Source organism: Squalius cephalus (assembly GCF_949319135.1).
Source record: "Squalius cephalus genome assembly, chromosome: 17".
Classification (NCBI taxonomy): Eukaryota; Metazoa; Chordata; class Actinopteri; order Cypriniformes; family Leuciscidae; genus Squalius; species Squalius cephalus.
In genome coordinates this window covers 11983951-12009282 of record NC_137138.1, presented here as the reverse complement: position 1 = coordinate 12009282, position 25332 = coordinate 11983951, and the positions used below count along the sequence as shown (strand labels likewise).

Sequence of the window (25332 nt, the reverse complement as noted above, 5' to 3'; positions counted from 1 at the left end):
GGTTGAAATACATGGCTTCGAACCATTGTGGTAAATGACACATTCATTTACACTATGAGGTAATACTAGATGTTTATACAACCCTACAAGAAAAGGTTCTATGGTTCTGTCTGTCTTCATATATTATAAAACTTTTTGGCATAAAGGGTTCTTTAAAACTGAGTCAAGAACCCAACTGAAGTAATTCATCTGTGATGACACATTTTATTAATAGCAAATCATACATAACTCAAGATTAATTGTGCAATAGTTAAGAATGAATTATTGCATATTACTGCACCCTTATAGTAAAGCGATGGGAGGGATTTATGTATATATACAAAATATTTAGAATATAAATGAAATGTCTTACCATTATAGCAAACAAATGTAAAAAAATTGCCACATGATGAATCAAACCAGTTTCCATTAGGATCTATGGAAACACACAGTTCGTTCCCATCATAGTTGTTTGGTTCATGATACCAGTTTCTGAAATCTCTCTCTCCTTCCTGATAGAAATCATTGTTTTCCAATGACCATCTCCAGCTGTTCACATCATCATACAGTCCAATCCAGGCTGAACCAGTGTAACTCCCATTAACTGTGTTAATCAGACTGTTCATTTCCTCCATGTTATCAATGGTGGCCAGATCAGTGTAATTCTGTCTGCAGTGTCTCTGAGCTTCAGTCCAGGTCTTAGACTCATTCACAAAATGATACTGATGGGATGATGCAAATGCTGGCAAGGTGGGGGAAAAAAGGGTAAGGGTAAAAGTTAAAAAGTTACATTAAGTGCATCATAAAGATTACTTGTAAGGACATTTTGGATTTGGAATTAATGAACTTTTGTAGAATGTTTGTAGACTAAATAAGAGGATCCACATATATATTTTTACATACTTTGGTAACACTTTACAATAAAGTGCCATTAGTTATGTCATATTTGCATTAAGTAACATTTGTTAAAGGAGAACTCCGGTCAATTTTAACATTGAGCTCATTTATTTGTGCTGTCAATACAGAGAACAACGACAAAAATCGGTGTTGCCTACACCGTGTTATCCTCTTTTTAAAATTTGCACCCTGTTGACTTCAATGGGGCAAGTTTTAAACCTGCTTTTAGCCTCTTAACATCCTTGATGTGTCATTACAAGTGCCCAGCCAATGTGAGTGATTCCTTCAGAGTGAACACGGTGAATCTGACTGCAGTAGATGTGAAAGATATGAATAAAAATTGTTATTTCAGCCAGCGCACATACCTGTATTTACATCCTGTTTTCAGTCGAAGTCCATAGTAATCGATTGTCGAGTTCATGCGCGTGATCATAGGTAACTAAACCTATGCGAGTGAACTCGACAATCGATTACTATGGACTTCGACTGAAAACAGGATGTAGATACAGGTATGTGCGCTGGCTGAAATAACATCATTTTTATTAATATCTTTCACATCTACTGCAGTCAGATTGACCCGCGTTCACTCCGAAGGAATCACTCACATTGGCTGTGCACTTGTAATGACACATCAAGGATGTTAAGAGGCTAAAATCAGGTTTAAAACTTGCCCCATTGAAGTCAACAGGGTGCAAATTTTAAAAAGAGGATAACACGGTGTAGGCAACACCGATTTTTGTCGTTGTTCTGCGTTTTGTAAACCACGTTTCTATGAGTTGTTTGACTGAGCGATTAGTCTGATTAATTCGTATGCCCACTGTTACTGTAGTGTAAGCTCTGTCTGCGCCGGTGAGCGTTGTCGGAGGCATTCGGCCCTATTCATCGCATATTGATCCCGGGACAGCGTGCTCAGTTGTGAGTATAGAGTTACTGTTAGCGCGTGAAGCCGAGGGGGAAGAACTCTGTGTAACATCCTCTGTTTTGTTTTTAGGCATGCGATAAGGACAATATCGCCATTCTGAACGAGAGTTATCTGCCTGGTGCTTCATGGTGGAGCCTGTTTGCGCTGTGCCTTACTAGCTGCTGTTCTGTTTTGTGCTGTTTGTTTTGTTCTGTTTCACGCCAAGTGAATGGTTCTAAGTGAATCGTTTTCAGCGAATCATCCGAGCGAACTGTTTTTATTTGAGAACCATCTCAAGTAACCCATTCTGTGTGAACCGCATCAAGTGAACCGTTTCGGTGAACCGCATCAAGTGAATCGTTTCGGTGAACTGCATCAAGTGAATCGTTTCAAGTGAACCATTTCCACTGATGGTGACTTTATAACCGTGGTATGTTTTGAGTTTATTTTGTTTTCTTTTTGTTTATTATTTTGATTTATGTTAAGGAGTGAGTGGTTTTCTTAATTTGTATTTGTTTCCGACTCAATTATTGTGTTGGTGAATTTATATATTATTTTTGGTTGATTTATGCTGTTGAAATTGTGATCTTTTGTTTACAGAGTTTTCTGTGTTTTTTTGGGGTTTTGATTTGTGACGATCGGGTCGGGACCAGGGAGCTGGTCCCCTCCTGAAATTGTAAACCAAGTTGATATATTATTTTGTTTATATATTATTTTGTTTACAATTATTTTGTTTGCATATCACTGGTTAATGTCTCTTTTCTTTTGCTTTTTGGTAGGTCCTGGGCACCCGGGGGCAGACAAGTGACAATTAGGTGGTGGTGTCCTCACTGTGTGTCGTGGTCTTCTCTGACATGAGTCGCTGAGTGTGCTGTGCTGGTGTGTGTGTGCACTGAGTAGAGTAATTTCCAAAAAGGTGATATCCTGAGACTGCCTCCTGGGTGTGCCCAGGTCCCTCCACCGCCAACATTAGAATTTAGCAAATTGAAGTGATTGCTGGTCAACACCTTTTAATGACAAATGTCTTTTAATGATTAATAAAATGTACATCTTTCTTGCAATTCATCTGTGTCTCTGACTCAAAGTGATTAGGACCTGTGCGTGCCTTCTACATTAGAGGTACCGTTAGATTCCTGGGGTGAAATTCCCCAGGTGGCGTAGTCGAAAATAGGTTAATTAGAACTGCATGAGTGAACACCGCTTCGCCACATCTGTATTGACAGCACTCCAAATTTACAAAAAAATGAGCTCAATGTTAAAATTGACCGGAGTTCTCCTTTAACATCAATGTATTGATCTTTGTTAATGTTAGTCACATCACTATATGTAACTAACGTTAACATAGATCAATACATTAATGCTAGCTCAGGTTCATTAAAAAATATATTTTTTTAATAAATGTTGAAATTAACATTAACTAAGATTAATAAATGCTTTAGAAGTATTTTTCATAGTTAGTTCATGTTTACTAATGTAGTTAACTAATGTTAACAAATGGAATCTTTTTGTAAAGTGTTTGTAAAAAAAAAAAAAAAAAAAAAAAACCTGGCAATGATTTCTAAATAATTTCTAAATCAATTCAAGTCTGTCTGCCAGAGAGTAATGTACACTTAAAAGTCAACCTTGTGCATTTCTTAACAGAGGTGCACGTAATACTCACCACTGTAGCAAATGAAAGGTAATGCAGTATTGCAGTTTTCATCTGTCCAGTTCCCAGAGTCACTAAATGACACTGCAGTGCAGTATTCACTGTTTCCAGCATTATCTGGCTGTCCTGTCCTCCAGTTACTGAATGAAGAGTTGCTCTGATCTGACCAAGATCTGGTTCTGTACAGTCCAATCCAAAAAGAGGAATAATACTGAAATACAGACTGAAGTTTGATGTTTTCAGTCTCATTCCTGATACTGACGAGGTCTGTGTGATGTTCTCTGCAGTAACGCTGAGCTTCAGTCCAGTTTGTGTACTGGTAAACAAACACGTAACTTGTACTAGCATTCACTCTTCCTGTGGGGAATATATGTGTATGTGATATATCCATGGTATCATAAATATATTGTTCTAAAAAGTCAACAGAAGTTCTCACCATCATAGCAAACAAATGGAAGTGTAGAGTCACAAGAGATTTCACGCCATACTCCCCAATAATATGACATGAACACACACAGACTCTGTCCACCTGAGTTCACCGGTTGCTGGACATACCAGCTTTTAAATCCCCCTAATGTTGCATTATCCAGAGACCTTTTCCAGCTGTTCAGATCATCATAGAGACCAATCCAAGCTTTGCCATAGTAAGTCCTAAGTACTGTTTTATAGAGCCCGTTCATTTCCTCCATGTTATCAATGGTGGCCAGATCAGTGTATTTATGTCTGCAGTGTTTCTGAGCTTCAGTCCAGGTCTTGGATTCATTTACAAAGTGATATTGATGGGTGCATGAAGATTGTGTGCAGGTTCCTGTAAATTTAAAATAAACAGAGAAATACATTGATTATTCTTTACAATCACCATTATATCATGAAACTATTAAAATGGTTTTATTGTGGAGGTCTTTCCAAATGTAATTAAAAAAATATATATGTATATTGTCACCACCACGTCATCACCATGTCATGGATTGTCTGCACCTCTGCTCGTTTGTCCCTAATTAATTTACCTTCTACACCTGTCTAGTTAGTTTCCTTCTGTGTATATACTCCCTGTTCTGTTCAGTCCTTTGGTTCTTGTTTGTGTTAGTTGTGGTTGTGCCTGTATTAGTTTAAATAAACACTGTTGTACCTTCATCTTCGTCTTGTGCCTTCAACGACCACCAACACCGTTACAGAAGAACCGACCTCTCAAAACGAGAAAAAGAAGAATGGACTCACCAGCACTGTGAACTCCTTCTCCTGCTTGAAAACCGTAGGTGGCTTGGATACCTGGCCTGGGGGCTCGGGAACGGAAACATCACCCTCACAGCCAGCGAGCCTGAGGCGCCCACGGAGAACATCAAGGCCCAGGTGATGACGCAGGCAGGTCAGTCCACCTCAGAGCCAGGAGCGGACCTGGACCTTATAGACCTGTGGTCCGTGGATCCTATTCCCACCCAAGTCCCCACCCTCGAGTCTTCATCTTCGCCGGTCCCGTCCAGATACATGCAGCCTGTATCCCTGCCTGACCTCCTAGTCCCGTCTTCATCGCTGGTCACGGCCAGCCCCCTGGATCCGTCGGCACCACTGGTGTGGTCCAGCTCCTCGGCTCTGCTTCCGCCGCTCACTCCGTGCAGCTCATCCTCTGCGCCACGGGCTTCCCCTCCACCAGCTTGGCGTGAGGCCGAGCCCCTGGCTTCATCTCGGGCCTCCAGGCACATATCTCCACCTCGGCCTGTCAGTCTGTCACCCTCGCCTCGGCTCATCGCCTCCACGGCTAGTCTGACCGGAAGCTCCGCTGGACTCCCTCGTTTATCCTGGTCAGCCTTCGGAGGTCGACGTCCAGCTTCCACATCGGGATGCCGGCTACGCCTACACCATGCACCACCTACACTAGAGCTTAGATCAGGCCCAAAAAAATCAAGCCCGACCCAACCCGAGCCCGTGCAAGTTGTGTCCGAGCCCGGCCCGACACATTAATTGTAATTATGAGCCCGAGCCCGATTTAAACCCGACCATTTTTTTAATACGTGGGCCGTTATAACCAGGGGTGGCACCAGATACATTTTTTAACACAGGTGCTGAGGGGGTGCTAGATATATTATATATAAATACGATTAATAAATGAGCAAACATAGGCCACTTAATATTTAAAATTCAATTATTTTAATTATCACAATTAAAGTATTAATTTTATCAAAGTGAACAAGCACAACATTCAGCATTCAATCAAATATTCTTAAAGATTTATTATTAATAATGTTATTTCAACATAATATCTCGTTATTTTGTAATATGTAGCCTACATAGCCTAATATGTGTGCGTGCCACAAGCAAGATGTGCATTTGTAAATCAGGTGACAGGCGTTTATTTATTAATAAACAGTGTTGCTGCACATTCATTTACTTCTGAATTTTGCACACATAAGTTGAGGCATTTGTTAGTGCATAGTAAAACATATCTGCAACATTTATCAAGTTCACGGATAATTGTGCATGCATTTATTAATTAGGCCTATTATCTAAATGAATAATGCAACAAGGATGAAGCATGTAAACTGCGTTGTTTGTTTATTGAGAATGGAATGGATCGCAAATGGATCCAAATGAAGAAACGTAAAAAATAAATAAAAAAAAAGCGTGAACAATGATGAACAGAGAAAATTAACAAGAATGAACTTTGGATGGTCTAGGAGGAGTAGGCCTAGGCTACTTCTCTAATATAATTCAACAAGGTTTTAGAATATAAATATTTTTTAAACAAAATAAATATTTTTAAAGCCTATTATCCCGGGCCCCGGTGTGATGCGTGCGAGCGGAGGAGACGCTGCTCATGACACGTGACGTGTTGCATTTTGTAACACAAATGCTTGATCAAGGGCCCGGTCCAGCAATAGTGGCGGGAAATATCGGCCCAAGTTCTAGCCTGGCTCCGCCCTCCTGCATACTTACGCTCAATTTTATTTCCATTCAGTACTACGTCTGGGATTGTGGAGTATTCTTTGGTTTTCTCCGGCCAAATTTTTGGCGGCCCAATCAGCGAACAGAGGGAGTGGCTGAGAACGTTGACGTTGATGTCGTGTGTTAGTTTGAGTTGTAGGGTTACGTCACGACCAAAGGTTAGCGATTGGTTATGGCAGATCCAGAGTGACTCTGGGCAGATCCAATAGTTTTAAAAGAATACCCGCCTACAAGGAAGTTAACGCTTGTCAATGGAGAGAGGCCAGACTCTCTGTACAAATGAAATGTACGAGAGTCTGGTAGAACCAGGCTAGTCAAGTTCCGGCTTGGGCAGAGAATCTAAGCTCTACCCTACAGCTCCACCACATCGTCGCAAAAACAAACAAAAATAACGACTTTATTCCACTATTAATTTCCTTCTCTCTGGGCCTCGTAGTGTTTTTGCGCTGCGCGTCTGTGTTGCACGTCAGACGCATCACACACATGACCAGCTTCGGCCAATTGTGAGCCTACGTGGTGACGTGTAACACAGACGCGCAGCGCAAAAACACTACGTGAACCAACTAGAGGCCCAGAGAGAAGGAAATGAATAGTGGAATAAAGTCGTTATTTTTGTTTGTTTTTGCGCACAAAAAATATTCTCGTCGCTTGATATACTTAAGATTAAGCCACTGTAGTCACTTGGACTATATTAACGATCTCTTTAATAACTTTTCTGGGCCAGCAAGTTTCGGTCACCTAGCAGCCTATGGAGAAGTGGTCCAGCTCTCAGATTTAATCAAAAATATCTTAATTTATGTTCCGAAGATGAACGAAGGTCTTACGGGGTTGGAACAACATGAGGGTGAGTAATTACTGACAGAATTTTCATTTTTGGGTGAACTAACCCTTTAACATTTTTTGACAGTATTGGCCATTAGGACAGATTTCTACTCACCGCTGTAGCAAATGAAAGGAAATACATAATTGCAGTTTTCATCTGCCCATTTCCCAGAGTCACTAAATGAGACTACAGTGCAGGATCCTGCAGTATCTGGCTGCCCTGTCGTCCAGTTACTGAACGAAGAGTTGCTCTGATCTGACCAAAGTCTGGTTCTGTACAGTCCAATCCAAAAATTATAATTATTATAATAATAATAATAATAATTATTATGGAATAAAAACTGGATCTTCTGGTTTTCAGTCTCATTCCTGATACTGACGAGGTCTGTGTGATGTTCTCTGCAGTAACTCTGAGCTTCAGTCCAGGTTTTGGACTGGGAAACCCAAACATAACTAGCACTGGCATTCTGTCTTCCTAAAACATTTAAGTACATCAATGAGCATTAGTGAGAGCTGATTATTTCAGAATGATGAAACATAATCACGTTTTTTCATTGTCCTTAATGAAACTGCTCACCATCATAGCAGATAAAGGGACTTGTATTGGAGCAGTATGTTGTATACCATATCCCACTATACATATATAGGCCTACACACAAACTTTGTCCTCCATAATTGTTTGGTCCTTGGTTATACCAGTTCCTGAAGTCTTTCCGTCCTTCGTTGAAGAAATCACTGCCTTCTAGAGTCCATTTCCAACTGTTCAGATCATCATAGAGTCCAATCCAGGCCAAATCAATGGAATCGTCATTCACTGTGTCCAATAACTGGACCGTCTGTTGTTCATTCTCAATGAAGGCCAGATCAGTGTATTTATCTCTACAGTATCTCTGAGCTTCTGCCCAAGTCTTGGATTCATTCACAAAGACATACTGAGGAACACTCAAGGTGAAGGTGATAAAACCTGTTAAAGACCAGTTTAAGAAAACAAGGACCAAATGGGTCAGTGTACTCTATTCTGTATTCTGACTGTATTCTCTGATAGTGTACTCTAACTGTATTCTCAAAATGGTAAAAAAAAATAATAATAATAATAATAATTACTGCATTATCAGTCACCAGAAAAATGTTAAACCACATTCTTGTACAAAAATGTCAATTTACGATTTTGATGATAAAATATTTTATGAAAATCTTTGTCTTACCTGATAACAGAAGCAATGGAAACATAGCTGTGGAAAAATATTAAAGGAGAACTCCGGTCAATTTTAACATTGAGCTAATTTTATTGTACATTTGGAGTGCTGTCAATACAGAGAACAACTACAAAAATCGGTGTTGCCTACACCGAGTTATTCTATTTTTAAAATTTGCACCCTGTTGACTTCAATGGGGCAAGTACTAAACCTGCTTTTAGGCTCTTAACATCCTTGATGTGTCATTACAAGTGCACAGAAAATGTGAGTGATTCCTTTTTCACTGTGAAAGATATGTATAAAAATGATGTTATTTAAGCCAGCGCAAATACCTGTTTACATCCTGTTTTTCGGTTGAAGTCCAAAGTAGTCGATTGCCGAGTTCACGCGCGTGATCATAGGTAACTAAACCCAGAGCCATAGAGAGAAAGAGTTGCGACACTCCCATAGACCTCCGTTGTAAATAATGGCTGCGCTTTTAACCGCCTACTTCCGGGATTTGAAGATCGGAATAGTTCCAAACACTGTCATTTGGGCGTTGGACACCATTCACTTACATTGCTGCGCGTCGAGTTGTTCCAGAGTTAAGTTGCTGAAATATCGACCTCTTTTGATTTGTCAACTGTCTATGTTGTATCAGAGGCCCTTTGCGATGCTTATACTGGTCTTCATTTGTATATGCACAGCGTAATTATTTATATTTTATGTTGGTTGTTTCAACCAATTTTCAAGCACTGCCTGCTAGCTAGTGCGACTTCGTCAGCTGTGACAGTAAGAGTTCGGTAATGAATCACTACCACCTTTATAGCAACTTTTATTTAATTAAATTTTTTGGGATATACTAACTTTTCATTATGTTTTATTGTCTTGAGTGAAGCGGCTTGTGAGAACAATGCTGGACCTCTAGGATTGTTATGGGATCACCAGTCCTGTCTGTTTCATGGATCACCTGCCCCTGGTTTTTGTTTTTCTTGTTCACACACACTCACACAAGCACACATTTTTGTTGTCTGTCATTGTTTAATAAAAAATATTTAAGCGAACTCTGAACGGACCGCCACGGCAGACCTCTTTGCGTGATCACGAAGGTAGGCTAATGGCTGAATCAAAATTTATAAGCAAAATCACGGGAATCAATAGCCTAATACAGCCCAGTTGTGCTAAAATAAATATCATGAGACGTCCATCATCAGATGAATGATATGGAAAAGTTAAGTTAGAGCCGCTAAAGCCAGTGCTACTACCCATGCGAACATGAACACTAAGCTTTTCCCTCCAAAAATATAGCCTAAAACTTATCTCCAAATGCAAAACTGACATTAACAAAATGCAATAATGCAATAACAGCTGAAAAAGTACTTGGGTATGTGTTTTATTTTATATTTACCGTTCAATAATGCAATCGCTGCTGTCTGTCCCATAGAAGAGCATGACAGCCAGCGTATGTTTTGGAACTATTGGGGCTTACATGAACCACGTGACAGCCATAGCGGCGACATCAAAGAGTGTCGCAACTCTTTCTCTCTATGGCTCTGACTAAACCTATGCGCGTGAACTCGGCAATCGACTACTTTGGACTTCAACCGAAAAACAGGATGTAAACAGGTATTTGCGCTGGCTTAAATAACATCATTTTTATACATATCTTTCACATCTACTGCAGTCAGATCCACTCGTGTTCACTCAGAAGGAATCACTCACATTTTCTGTGCACTTGTAATGACACATCAAGGATGTTAAGAGCCTAAAAGCAGGTACTTGCCCCATTGAAGTCAACAGGGTGCAAATTTTTAAAATAGAATAACTCGGTGTAGGCAACACCGATTTTTGTCGTTGTTCTCTGTATTGACAGCACTCCAAATGTACAAAAAAATGAGCTCAATGTTAAAATTGACCGGAGTTCTCCTTTAAGCACATAAATAAAATAATCAATCAAATCATTTGTTCTATTTTCTCTATTTATTACTTTACTGTTTCAAATGTCGGGACGACAGGTTACCTTTTGATTTGAAGCCTCTTCTTTTCTCTTGCTCAGCTCTTGCTGCTTCTGTTTTAGATTACCTGACTGTCTCAATATTTATAGGGTTTACTAAATATGGGTGGATCACTTTTATAAACTCATGCGACACAAAGAAACCTGTTGAGTCACATAGGTGCCATTATAGATGTACTCTATGAGAACCTTCCACATGTTGTTGTTACATGAAACTAGTGCCTGAAAACAACCGTTGTTCCATCTTTCTGAACTTGTGAGTGCAGATGTCTTGGTTGGTTTGTGGACATATCAACAAAATCTGTGATGCACTGCAACGCTAAGCTATGGAAATATATTTTAATGTTTGATAAAACTGCACACAGTGTCAAAGCATTTCTCATTATCATTTTTAAACCATAAAGCAAAAGAACAAAATGAAATGTCTAAATACCTAAAAACTCTAGACTAAATTATTTATTCCTGCAATTCATGTTTTGATCAAGGCGAAGAACATGTGCAAAAAGAGCCTATGCCTGAATTCACAGTAAGCCTATTAATCAAACAGTAGAATGGACAACATGCAACATTCACTTGACAAACTTTGTTAATAACACTTAAAAGTTCAGTGATAGTACAAAAAAAAAAAAAAAAAAAAAAAACCTAACACAATGTGTAACAAAAACCAAACCATTGTCCAGGAATGCTGTCCATGCCGCTTAATGGACTGGTTTTATGGAATGCATTGTAAAGTTGCCGGGAAGACCTCACCGTATAAATTCTTTCTGGAAATGAAATGTGATTTGTTGTAACATCCCATCAGTCGTTTGTTGTTTGTTTAATGATGTGATTAAATGTTAAAAGTTCAGTGACACATGTTGATCCAATATCATTACACAGAAAAGAACACCAAAAATACTTTATACAATAAGGGGCGGTTTCCCGGACAGGGTTTAAATTAAGCCAGGAGTAGGCCTTCATCTAGAATAGTTAATCGTGTCTTAAAAAATGGCTTTCTGTAACACAGATTAAGTACGGATTAGTTACACCTGGACTATGGAGTCCTGAACTAAAATAAACCAGATTAATTTAAAACCAACTGTGCTAATCTGAATAAGCATGATAGAGGTTGCCTATAAAACATGGAATGAACCAAGAAAAGCTTAAAATGGCATGGAACTGAGAAGCAAATCCAAGGAAACAATGGAATCAGAAAAAGCAACTAAACAAGAAAATTATTTTAAGCAAGCTAAATAAACTGCACATGCTAAAATGCTGGAAGTCTGTTTGTAATAAATATATATATATATATATATATATATATATATATATATACACACACACACACACACACACACACACACACACACACACACTACCGTTCAAAAGTTTGGGGTCAGTAAGATTTTTAATGTTTTTAAAAGAAGTATCTTCTACTCTCCAAGGCTGCATTTATTTGATAAAAAACAATATAAAAAAAACTGTAATATTGTGAAATATTATGACAATTTAAAATGACTGTTTTCTATTTTAATATATTTTAAACTGTAATTTATTCCTGTGATCAAAGCTGAATTTTCAGCATCATTACTCCAGTCTTCAGTGTCACATGATCCTTCAGAAATCATTCTAATATGCTGATTTGATGCTCAAGAAACATTCATTATTATTATCAATGTTGAAAACAGTTGTGTACAAATTTTCTAAATGATTAAAAAAAAAATAATAGAAAGTTCAAAAGAACAGCATTTATTTAAAATATAATATTTTCTAACATTATAAATGTCTTTACTGTAACTTTTGATCAGTTTAACTCCTTGATGAATAAAAGTATTGATTTATTTTATTTCTTTCCCCCAAAAATAAAATTAAAATTCTTACTGACCCCAAACTTTTGAACGGTAGTGTTTAATGTTACAAAAGCTTTAGATTTCAGATAAATGCTGTTCTTTTGAACTTTCTATTCATCAAAGAATTTTGAAAAAAAATGTGTACACAACAGTTTTCAACACTGATAGTAATAATGAATGTTTCTTGAGCATCAAATCCTCATATTAGAATGATTTCTGAAGGATCATGTGACACTGAAGACTGGAGTAATGATGTTGAAAATTCAGCTTTGCAATCACAGGAATAAATTACACTTTACTATTCACAAAGAAAACATGTTTTAAATTGGAATAATATTTCACAATATTACTGTTTTTGTTTGTTTTTTTAATCAAATAAATGCAGCCTTGGTGAGCAGAAGATACTTCTTTTAAAAACATAAAAAATCGTACTGACCCCAAACTTTTGAACGGTAGTGTATATATATGTATGTGTGTGTGTGTGTGTGTGTGTGTGTGTGTGTGTGTGTGTGTGTGTGTGTGTGTGTGTGTGTGTGTGTGTGTGTGTGTGTGTGTGTGTGTGTGTGTGTGTGTGTGTGTGTGTGTCCAAGTAATACACGTGTCCACTTTGAAACACAATGTTAATCTGAAGTTAAACCTGCCTCCTGGTAGGTTTAATTTAAGCCTCGATTTAGTCCTGGAGTAGTCTTCCTCCAGGAAATCAGCTTATTAATCTCTGGACTAAACTAAATCTAGAACTATTTAAAGCCTTGACCGAGAAAGCAGATTTCTGGTTCAAAGGGCAATTTTAGTCTAGGATTAGGCTTAATCTCTGTTCGGGAAACCGCCCCTATGAGTCTATTTCATTTTATTTAGTTATCAAGTTAACTTTAATGCATTTCAAACAGCTACACACACCTTCTGGTGCACCCCTCACTTGCCAAACCAGTACTCAAGGAAAGTAGCATATTTAAACTAGCATTTGCTCATGGAAGATTACTCTATCTGGTAACATCGATGAGAAAATTAGGCGGAACTATCCTTCTGGTCACGAAAAGAGAGGGAGAAAAAACACAATGAGAGTGAATTGCGGGAACAGCAATCAGGTAGACTTGTGTTCTCTCCTCTCCAAGTTTGATGTCACACTCTCAGAAAAAAAGGTACAAAAGCTGTCACTGTGGCGGTACCTTTTCAAAAGGTACACCTTTGTACCTAAAGAGTGCATTTAAGTCCCTCAAAGATACATATTGGTACCAAACGTGTACATATTAGTACCTAAATGGTACATATTAGAACCCTTTTGAAGGGTACTGTCCCAGTGACAGCTTTTGTACCTTTTTTTCTGAGAGTGCAGCAAAGAACAGTAAAGTTAAGTTGATGTGCATCTCTCTCTAGTCTGTCTAAAGCCTTGTTTATACTTTCGCTTGGCTCCGCAGCGCGAGTATGGGCTCAAATTCCCGCCAAATATATAGCGGTCACGTATAAAAAAAATAATAAGCTTGAATCAAAAAATTAAAAACACATGTAAAAATATATTGCACAAACTGAAAAAAATAATGCAAAATGATCAGAATAGCAAACAACCTGTTCACGGATCAAAATCTGATAAGCGTGAATCAAGAAATAACAAGCATGAATAAAAACTTTAAACACATTAAAAGTTATTTTGCACAAAACTTAAATTTATGGTCATGCTTTCTTTAAAAGTATGTTTTCCTTGGTTATATTACTCTGTGCTTTGTGCTCTCTTGCATTTTCTGCTCATATTTTACTCTTTTGTACGCTTGTGCTGTTTTTCTCTTCGCTCGTCTTTCTATGTTCTGCGCTTGCTTTCCCAAATGTTGCAGTTCGAGTTTCATGTAAATTAGTAAATTAAATTTTTTATACGTGACCGCTATATATTTGGCGGAAATTTGAGCCCATACGCGAGTCTCTACAGACTACGCGCGCACCTCCCCAAACGGGCGAGCGCGTCTACTATACGCGTATTTTATATTATTATATATTTTATATCCACATATTTTGTTCTAATGTCACAAGTAATAATCTCAGGGCTTACTGGATTTTACACGATTCTTTTTGTAGTGTGGTATTGGTGGTGATGATGTACCTATGATGTACTAAACATGTCACGTGTGGACCTTTCTTCTTCTCACCGTTGAAGAAAGGTCCACACGTGACATGTTTAGTACATCATAGGTACATCATCACCACCAATACCACACTACAAAAAGAATCGTGTAAAATCCAGTAAGCCCTGAGATTATTACTTGTGACATTAGAACAAAATATGTGGATATAAAAACATGTAGGCTATACAACTAAATTAACGATCTCTTAAATATTTTCTAATTTCACTAAACATTTCATTAAGTTTCGTGGACATTTTATAAAACATGGACCTTTATTTTTATTCAAATAGCTTATGTCTGCTATAGGCTCATTTTGTAAATAAGCAACTAATTTAAGACGCACAAACTGGGTGTCGGTGCGGTGAGAACAGTCTATGGGTGAGACGGTAGGCCTACATGCTTGGCCAGATCGTGCATCTTCGGATACGGAGGCGCGCGCTATTACAAAACCGTTATAAAAATATCCTCCTGGGACCCAGAAATAGACTTTTGTCTACTGTAGACTGTAGTGGACATTAATTTGAAGTGAATTTCTCTTGACATCATACATGTCACATGTCACAACTATGGAAGGTATTTTCTGCCAAATTTAAATAAATAAATTAAATGATTAAAATGAAAATTAAAACCAGATTAACAATTTCATTACAGAAAACAGTACGCAAAAAATGTGACAAAATTGAGAATGAAATTAAATGATTTCATTTTCACAGCATTATCCCTGTCAAATTGAAAAATAAAATGCAATTGGTGATTTCACATTTCTTTTCCACTACAGTCTCGAGGCAAGACTGCCAATATTAAAATGAAAAGCCAAACGTGAAAAAGAAACTACAAATGCAGTTTTTACAATGCTCTTTAGTAACGCTCACGCAATAATAGTGACACAATTCAAATACAAATGTAAATTTTCGTTTTCATTTTAATTCCTCTTTTATTTCACAGTTTTCATTTTCGTTTTCATTTTCAAAGACAACCTGCATGCAAATTATATGTTAATGAGTGGGTGTGGCTTATTCTAGTAACATTATTTTAAATATTTATAATATATGTTTAAAAATATTACTGTTTTTTTCTGTATTTTTGATCAAATAAATGCAGGCTTGATGAGCAGAACAGACGTCTTTCAAAAACATTACAAATAGTAATGTATATCCAGTACTGTATGTTTATATATATATATATATACATGTTCTGGTACATGTTTTGACATGTTCATGTTCTATTGTATTTGGTAACCAGGGCTGAGCACACCTTGTTGTATTGTTTACTTGTTGGACACGAAAATAGAGAAAAACGATTTTAACCTCCATCTTTCTCTAAAATGATGCACTTACCTGTACTTCACTGTGGGACTTACCATGTATATGTGCATGTCTGAACAAACAGAGCTTGAATTATTTTTTATCTTCATTTGCTTCGCCCTGCATGTCGAAGGAAAATAATCTCTGCTCTCCTCAAGTCTTTTTTTGTATTGCCACTGGAAACTTTGGTAGCTGATACATTGCTGGCCACCATGTTCGAGCATTGTGTTGTGTTGAGATTGATCCATGTGAAATACCAAATGAAGTCTACAGATAAACAAAACTACAGAGAGGTGCATAGTATGGTACAAACAGCTCAGTCATTTGCAAAGATAGCAGTATAGTTTGGACAAAAGTATGTGGAAACCTGACCAACATACGTACATGAGTGGATGGGCATCCCATTCCAAAATGCAATATAAGTTTAAAGCAATTTAAGTTGTTTTGGATAACAATGTCAACCAAATACATAAATGTGAAAAAATGTTAAAGTCACTAAGTTCTTCAGTACATACTATTAAGTAATTAAAATGGTTAATAACAATTAATGGAGATGTCCACATACTTTTTTTTTTTTTACATTAAGAGTATATGTAATAAACTCAATCATGATTGGTGTGTGTGTGGTCTTGGGGGGCATCTTAGTCTTGGGCTTCTTGTAATATAATGAATTTAACTTGATCCTTCATTTTAGGGAATATTTTAGCTATCATAGTTTTAGTCAGGTTCATTCAAGTGTCCTCATCAATTTCATTCCCTGTTAAAATGACAGGAGTCAATATTGTATTGTGCTTAATTGTGAAAATGTCTGTTTGCTGCAATGGGGAAGTTAAAGGGGTGGTTGATTATGATTTCACTTTTCTAACTTTAGTGAGTGTGTAATGTTGCTGTTTGAGCATAAACAACATCTGCAAAGTTACAATACTCAAAGTTCAAAACAAGGTAGATATTTTCTTTTAAAGAAATTGCTTTTTAAGGACTAGTGACATCACGAACCCTAGAATTTACATAAACCCCGCCCCTGGGAACGAGATTTATAGATTATCATGACAGAATATGCTAATCAATGACTAGAAGATAACTACACATAAGCTACATAAATTCATCAACCATTCAGAAATGTCCTGTTGCATTCTACATGTTGTAACATCTTCTTGAGTCTCTCCATCATTGTCTGACTCTGGTTTTAACATAAAAGGCTAAAAGTTGTTGAAATTTTCAGTGCATGTCTGTGTGAGGTAAAAGTACACAAGCTCTTGAAGCTCCACCCTCTGTGCCAGCAGCTCATTTGCATTTAAAGGGACAGACACGAAAACGGTGGGTTTGTGCTCACCCTCAAAAAGTGAAAATTTTACCATGCTATATAAAAATATCTGTTGGGTATTTTGAGCTAAAATTTCACATACACTCTCTGGGGACATCAGAGACTTATTTTACATCTTGTAAAAAGGGCATTATACCACCCCTTTAAAGAGAGTGGGCATTTTTGTGAGAGCAACCTTGAAATGAACTCCTGGAAACTGTTTGCCATGAACCAATCAGCCACATCTTGGATTTTCCAGTTTCTTCTGTCTATATGCAGAGAAATATTGATATTTGGAAAACAATGTGTTATAAAATATGAATTGTTGTACAAAATTAACTTTTATTATCTATGAAAATCATTCCCTCTCTCTTTCTCTTTCACACACACACACGCACACAATAGCGTTATAAGGATTAAACACGGAAAAATATCTTGAAATAATACATTTGGAAAAGGCGTAAGTTAACTTAGTAACCGTGGTACACGCAGAATAACTACTCCAGGCCATTAAATTGACAATATTGTGACCGCATTAACACAACGTGTGTGCTAGGCCCATCGTCATTTATTCATTATGTAACACATTAATATTATTATGACATAAAATAAATGTTATTTTCATAGCTTTTCAAAAAGGTCATAGTTTTTTGACAGGCTGTCTTACCTTAGGTTTTCGGATCGGGTCGCTCTGCTCAGCTTGTTTACTTTTAGTGAAAATAATGTACTTGTGATTTGTGAATTGCTAGCTAGTTATTTGTCAATATACGTTTTTGTAAAAATGTTTAGGTAAGCAATTTCAACACATAATAGCTAATAATTATTAATAATAATAATAAACTAATTAAAGAAAAAATAATCTTCGTGAAGAAACCTTAACACAATTAAGAAACGTTTTCTAATAACATTTCTATGTAGCTTCTATCTAAAAGTAAAACATGGGCATAATAACAAAATAGTATAGCAGAGGAGGCCTAGCCTATATAAAGTTGGAGCAGAAGGACAGCTGAAACATATAAAATAACATGGCTGTGCATCACACTGAACTGACCCATGATTTTTGCTCCTAAAATGGATAGTGTCCTCTTCAATTGGTGAACATTTAAAGGAGGCTGTACGGTTGTCTAATCTGAATATATTGAACACAGTCTATTTCTAGGGTAAAGAATTTCACCTTAGCCTCTCCATTTAACATTGAACAGCTTCTTGTCCGTTTATAAACGTAAAACTGAACTTTATTTTTTGTTATCTTTAATGTGTGCTCTAAAAATTTACAAAAACATGGTGCCCTTCAAGATTATCATGCAATTTATAGAAATGTGCGGGGTGGTCAGGGGTACAGATGAAACACACTGTGTCAATTGAACTCGCAGTAGAATCCAATCATCACAGAAAAGGTTCATGAACGAACCTTAACAGAACCTTATTGTGTAATAAACATAGGGGGAACAGAATCTGACGGCAATCCTGATTTTATTTTTGTGTGTGGATGGAGCTTAAACAGCATCAGTTTGATAAATATTAGAACCTCAGTGTGCCATAAATATGGGGGGAACAGAATCCGATGGCAAAAAAACAGCTGTCGAAATCCGTTCCCCCACTCCCATTATGAGAGGTGTTGATGTAATGACTTAACCCTCTGGGGTCCTTCGGGTCCAAATGGACCCGAAGCGTTTAAATAAAAAAAATTAAAAAATCATAGCTTCATCGGAATGATCCGAAATTTGGTGACTTTGTTGGTACTTGGTATATGAACACCCAAAAAAATTGGGGACAGGATTTGAATAGTCTAAGTGGTTGTAAAAAAAATAGTCACACTCAGGACCTTCGGGTCCAAATGGACCCGCCATAGGAAATGAATGGGAAATTGGCAAAAATGTGACAATACAGAGTTTTTTTGTGCGTACAATCTACAAATCAGCCACGATCCAGAAAAAAAGCACACAACAGTGAAGGGGTGAATCTATAAAACATCAAGAGTGCAAAACAGACACATCCACACACACACACACACACACACAAACACACTTTTATACACATACACACTAATAAATTCAGATTACAAAAATCTGTTTTGAATTTTTAAAAATCACAGCTTCATCGGAATGTTACGAAACTAGGTGACTTTTATGGTATTAGGTATGTGAACACACAAAAAAAATATTGAGGTCATGATCCAAGCATGCTAAGTGGTCATCACACTTCTGCTCTTTGGTCAAAAATGACTCCCATAGGAAATGAATGGGAAATTGTCAAAAATATGAAAACACAGAGTTTTTTTGTGCATACAATCTACAAATCAGCCAGGATGCAGAAAAAAAGGACTCAACAGTGAAGGGGTGAATCTCTAAAAATCAAGAGTGCAAAACAGACTAAATCTGTTCAGGCAAAAATTACTAGAATTCGCAAGCCTTTCTACAGAGAGCTGTAAATCCACTAGTGGTAAAAATGTGCTATTGCGTGATAAAAATGCTCAGTGTGTCCACCAGTTGGCGCCCATCTCATTTCAAAAATTGCTTTCATGAGGCCTAGGCTTGACTCTAAAATGAAATACAGCTTTAATAAAAATTAAATAAAAATTATATATATATAAAAAATTTCTATTATATTCAATGGGAAAAAATGGGTCATAATTATTGCATAAATATTAATTATAAATCATAAAATTATTTCAAAACACCAAAAAAGAAAAGAAAAAATATTATAAAAAACAAGTAAAAAAAAAAATATTAAGATTTTTGTATATATATATTAATCCCGCCCTCCGGGTCCATTTGGACCCGAAGGTCCCAAGTGTGACTGTTAAACGAAGGACCCCAGAGGGTTAAAAAATGCTGATTATATTTTGTGTGTGGATGGAGCTTAACTTGCATCAGTTTAAAGAATTTTTTTTTTATTTATTTATTTTTTTTGCTTTTTATTATGATAGGACAGTATACTATCAAGAAAGTTTGACGACCCGGGACTTGAATTCATGTTGCCCAAAGCAAAAAAAAAAAAAAAAAAATGTCAGTGCACTGACCACTAGGCTATTGAGGCTTGCAATTTGCTGCAATTTGATAAATATTAATACCTCAGTGTGTCAGGGAACAGAATCGGCTTAAAATATGCTTATTCTATTATGTGTGTGGATGGAGCTTACCAAATGCGCATGGGAGTCCAGAAATACATGCACCAGATCCTACTGAACGATTTCATATTTTTGAATAAATTGGTTGAGTAAATGATTCAATAACTCATTCACAATAGTAATCATATATTTCATTACTGAATTATGTTGAATGTAAAAATGCGCATTAAAAAACTGCGCTCAACTGAGTTGAATAGATTTATTATCTGATAAGAAAACATGGGCATAAACTATTATAGAAACACATTTACTAGGGATGCACAGAAATTCAAAATCTTGGCCGAAAACCCAAACCGAAAACGCTTTTAAAAAAATGTGCTTTTTTGTATAATTGTATTAATATTAGACTTTTTAATGAAATTCAGTAGTTTTAAACATACTGAATTAAAAAAAATACAATCCAATAAAATAAAGCACAATTTTAATGAAAGTAACACAATAAAATTGGACAAAAAATAGGCTTCATTCATTAAATATCAATATATTATTACAATTTTATGCAACAGAATCAGATTTAACAGATTTATTTTTTGACCAATTATTCAAACAATGCGTAGTAATATAAAGCTAAAGCTATAGGTATTATCAGAGCATGTGGAGTGGATCATTCAACAAAAGGGTACAGCACGGCTATACCACACCATGTAGGGCAGTTGCAAACAGAAACAAGTATATTACTACATAGAATTTTCATGTTGGTGTAGTACTCCTGTAAGTAACAAGAAGACAATGAAGAGAAAAACGCAATTGTGATGGCTTCTCGTCTCTGCATTTACTACGAACCAATAAAAGTATATGCATATTACAACCTTTCAGCACATTACATGGTCAACACATGTATGACTTTTACATACTATGCCTGAATAAAACATTTCAACTTTAAACATTTTGCATATTCAGGATTTACAATTGCCAAAGTGACACCCTAATGTATAATTTTTATATATATATAACACTTTAACTAGCATTTACCTTTTATCTAAATAATAACATGAGAATGATGATGTAAAATACATTAAGAATCCATTCCCTATTATCAGTTTAGAACACATACAAGTTCGTTGTCTGATATATTACATTGAATGACAAGACATGTGAAATTCACTCAACTACATTCACTCAAATGTAACTCATTACACAGTTTACAGACATCCCCGTCGATTAACGACCACATATATAAATTAGAAATAAATGTATAACGCTAAACAATATTATACATTATAGATTCAAATAGTATACTTTAACCAGTTATTTGGCGGACTCTGGCGCTAATCGCGGAGCATTTATGCTAACCATGTGCTCAACATGACAAACTCATGACGCACTATTCATATAACAAAACAACGGCGTTAAATATGCGCACAACTCATTCATATATTATAAACAGTGTTTATGCTCAAATCGGAAGTGTGTTTTGCATTATACTCTGCAGTTACCTGTAAGTAACAAGAAGACAATGAAGAGAAAAACGCAATTGTGATGGCTTCTCGTCTCTGCATTTACTACGAATGAGGCATCACTAGCGCTCGCGTTACTATGCGATGCGTGCGATGACGTCATCACGCTGGTATGCCAAGCGAAAATGGTAATATGAATAAATGCGCATAACACACACTCCTTTTTAAACATAAAACACAAATAAGCATTTAAACCATATTTAAAAGTATTGGAAAATTAACATCACACTATATTACAAAGACTACAAAGAAAATGTACAAACACAAACGGCCTGTACTCACTATTACATTGGCACGTTGTTTGAGTGGACTTTGCTTTTCCAATGAATATGAGCTGGTACATGAGTGGAGCGTTCGCATGGGTCTTGAGCGACTGACGGCTAAAGCGAGAGTGAAACCTGAGCATTGAACACTGAAATAAATAATTTATTTATTATTTCGGTGCATCCCTGACATTTACAGAATAAATTCCTCAATGCACATCAAAAAATAAAAGTGACTTTGCAGTGGGACGGCATAACTGGACCAACCAGCCGCGGACCGATGTCGTTGCTCAGCTTCTGAAATGCTGTTTTGGTCATTCTGAAATCCTGAGCAAAGTGTGTTGTCAAAGTTTTTCTTTTAACTATCTCTCAGAACTGTCTTATACGGCTGAGTTCCCAAACAGAGATAACATGACCGTGTTTATTGCGTTTTGTCTGCACAATGCAGGAGACTTATGTAAATAAGTATAATCTAGTTTATAGTTTACAGACTATAGACTCTGGTTATTACAGTTTTTTTCAATTGCTTACACACAAAATTAAAAATTTGGCTCATTGTGTCAAAACTCAACACACAAGATTTCTTGACACAGCACTTGGAGATCAACATCTAACTGCCAATGCAAAATAACATTCTGCAATCAAAACGTAACACTCTAACTTGAAAAGGCCCTCTTCGGATCGATAGGAAACACACATGCACATGCAATATAAACAGTCAAAGCAAACACAACACACAGGTCAACTGTACTCAAGACACTACCTACATTTGTAGTCTGTAAACCGTGTTTATTTCCACAACCAAAACTCAGTGTACAGGTGCAGAACTACTATAAGTATTGAACATCTGGTGTAGGTGTTTCTATTGCAGGTCCATGTCAGGGATCTCGTCGTCGATTGGGGTCGGGCCACAGCACCTCGTCCACATCACAGGCAATGTCTTCCCTTGCCAGGCAACGGGGAAAATATCTCCGCGTGTGGCGTATCCACCCATGGATCGACCCCACCTCGATGTCCCCACATGCCTCCTCCATCGCTCGCAGGAGCGGCACGCGTACATGTGGTAGGCGGTCATAGACCTTCCACCGCCAAGCCGAAAAAATTCCTCGATCGGATTTAGGAACGGGGAATAAGGGGGCAGGTGCAACACTATGAAATGGTCGTGGTTGGCAAACCAGTCCCGGACCAGAGCAGCCCGGTGGAAACTGACATTATCCCAGATGACAACAAACATGGGCTGCCCTGGTCTGTCCTGTGTGACCACAGCATGTAGTGCATCGAGAAATGCCAGTAGGTGTGCAGTGTTGTAGGGTCCTAGGGTGGCATGGTGATGGAGGACCCCTTGACCACTAATGGCGGCACACATGGTGATGTTGCCCCCGCGCTGCCCGGGGATGTTCACGATGGCCCTTTGGCCGATGATGTTCCGGCCCCGACGTCTGGTTTTTGCCAGATTGAACCCAGCTTCATCTATGTAGATGTACTCATGTTGCTGCGCTGCCGCATCGAAGGCCAGGACAGTCTGTAACAGAACATGCATATACCAAAATGTCACTATTGTGTTCCTGAATACAGCGGTACTGCCTCTACAATGTCGCACAATGACTGTGGATTGGGTTGGACACATTCGGATATCACCAAAATGTTAGCAGTGTCCCTCCAACCAATGGAAGGGGGGCGACTGCAAGGTATATATCCATGTAAACACACAACTGCCATTGTAGTGGTACTGTGGCACTCACCTGCACATAGTCATAGCGAAGGTTCTTGACTGCAACACTGTTCCTCTCAAATGGAACCTTGTAAAGTTGTTTCATGCTGACGTGGTGTTCCCGCAGGACCCGGGCGAGTGTCGTCGTACTGACACTGTGCACATTGTGGAAAATTGCCTGGTCTTCGAGGATGCGCTCACGCAATTGGCGCAGGGTGATGGTGTTGTTTGCCACCACAAGGTTGACAACGGCCAGTTCCTGGGCATGGGTGAACACTCGTTGCCTCCCTCCCACGGCAGGTCGCCTGGCAGTTCTGCAAACAATGCATGATTAGTGTCGATGGTTAGGTTCTGTTCCCCATCCCGTACTGTCATACTGTACGTGGTGAAATACTGTATAACCAGATTCAGCCAGAACGCTGATGCACAGCAAATTTGAAAACGCAAATTTAACACTCTCAGAGTTACAGTCAAATTATGTAACACTCCCCCAGGGTTTATATGTAAACCACTGTAAAAGTGTTAAATTACTGTAACACTGGAAAATCTACACTAACACTAGACAATTTGCTGTGTGGGTACTGTGCAGTCCTTTGGCGTTAATTCAGGACATACCTGTTTTCTTGTCGGTATGTCCGAATGATGCTGGCTACTGTGAAGCGGCTGAGGTTGGGCCGGACCCTCTGCCCGGCCTCCCTCATAGTCAGGCCATGGTTGATGACATGGTCCACCACAGTGGCCCTGATGTCGTCAGTGATAGTTGTGCGTCTGCCTGGTTCCCGTTCAGGTTGGTGCCATTCTCCTCTCCCTCTTCCCACGTCTCTTCCTCGTTCTCCTCTCCCTCTTCCCCCATCTCGTTCTCCTCTCCCTCTTCCCCCATCTCGTTCTCCTCTCCCTCTTCCTCCATCTCTTCCTCGTTCTCCTCTCCCTCTTCCCCTGTCTCTTCCTCGTTCTCCTCTCCCTCTTCCCCCATCTCGTTCTCCTCTCCCTCTTCCCCCATCTTGTTCTCCTCTCCCTCTTCCCCCATCTCGTTCTCCTCTCCCTCTTCCTCCATCTCTTCCTCGTTCTCCTCTGCCTCTTCCCCTGTCTCTTCCTCGTTCTCCTCTCCCTCTTCCTCCATCTCTTCCTCGTTCTCCTCTCCCTCTTCCCCCGTCTCTTCCTCGTCTTCTCCTTCCCCTTGGTCCTTCGGCCTCCATATTCGCAATTGTATCACGACAGGTGCGCATACCTGAGTTCTATTTATAGTGCTACAGCTGTGACTGATTGGTGTTCAATTACCGGTTAAGTGTTTTACTGTGTGTGCGGGGGTGTTGCTATTGTCGCATGTGTTTTTATTATTGAATGGATGTGCTGTATGCAAAGTGTTTCCTCATTTTCCAACGTGTGTAACATACAACACTGTGTGTGTAGTGTTTTGCACCGTGTGTTGCACAATTGTTTGCAGTGCAATGCCTACAATGTGTTTATTCATTTGATGCCTGTGTGTAAGACATGCATGCAAACAGTACGGTTTTGACGCTTTGATCTGGGCATTCACTTTTTGTGTTTTAGCAATTAGGAAAAACTGTAATAGCCCTCCATTTGGTTGGTCTCTCTGTAAATCACAAAGTCATAATCCTGACTGATGATATTATGCTTACTGACAAGATTTTTATTTTTATTTTTCTACTACTGTAAACTTTTCCTTGATCAACCCCAGTGGACTTTAGAGGTCCATAACTAAAGAAAGAAACCATGTTTTTGTGTGATTTTTTTATTGTAGTGTACAATACAATCAAAAAATATATACAAAATGTTGTGTCATATGATGTGTAAGTGACGTCAGATGTCTGTTTTCATGTGGTTGCT

General features: G+C 38.0%; 1 protein-coding gene and 2 long non-coding RNA genes across 3 annotated transcripts; all 3 read right to left on the bottom strand.

Annotated features, from left to right (window-relative positions):
* Positions 1-490: 490 nt before the first annotated feature.
* LOC307174644 lies at positions 491-3907 on the bottom strand. Its single transcript, XR_013824017.1, has 3 exons — positions 3862-3907; positions 3438-3782; positions 491-721 (listed from the first exon to the last, which is right to left on the bottom strand). It is a non-coding gene; the product is annotated as an uncharacterized lncRNA (long non-coding RNA).
* Positions 3908-7860: 3953 nt separating this feature from the next.
* On the bottom strand, positions 7861-10416 carry LOC307174645. Its single transcript, XR_013824018.1, has 3 exons — positions 10383-10416; positions 8393-8419; positions 7861-8151 (listed from the first exon to the last, which is right to left on the bottom strand). It is a non-coding gene; the product is annotated as an uncharacterized lncRNA (long non-coding RNA).
* Positions 10417-20758: 10342 nt separating this feature from the next.
* LOC307174643 (uncharacterized protein) lies at positions 20759-24446 on the bottom strand. The gene is made up of 3 exons (XM_079898674.1): positions 24100-24446; positions 23516-23798; positions 20759-23295 (listed from the first exon to the last, which is right to left on the bottom strand). Exons 1-3 carry the CDS (start codon positions 24183-24185, stop codon positions 22636-22638), a joined length of 1029 nt encoding a protein of 342 aa, XP_079754800.1. The 5' UTR covers positions 24186-24446; the 3' UTR covers positions 20759-22635.
* Positions 24447-25332: the final 886 nt, after the last annotated feature.

What these genes read in the sequence shown, in the direction of transcription:
- LOC307174643 (XM_079898674.1), bottom strand. Translation starts at nt 24,185, where the DNA reads ATGAGGGAGGCCGGGCAGAGGGTCCGGCCCAACCTCAGCCGCTTCACA. An exon ending in ACATACCGACAAGAAAACAG is followed by an intron (nt 23,799 to 24,099) that starts GTATGTCCTGAA and finishes CATTGTTTGCAG; the next exon opens with AACTGCCAGGCGACCTGCCG. An exon ending in TTCGCTATGACTATGTGCAG is followed by an intron (nt 23,296 to 23,515) that starts GTGAGTGCCACA and finishes GTTCTGTTACAG; the next exon opens with ACTGTCCTGGCCTTCGATGC.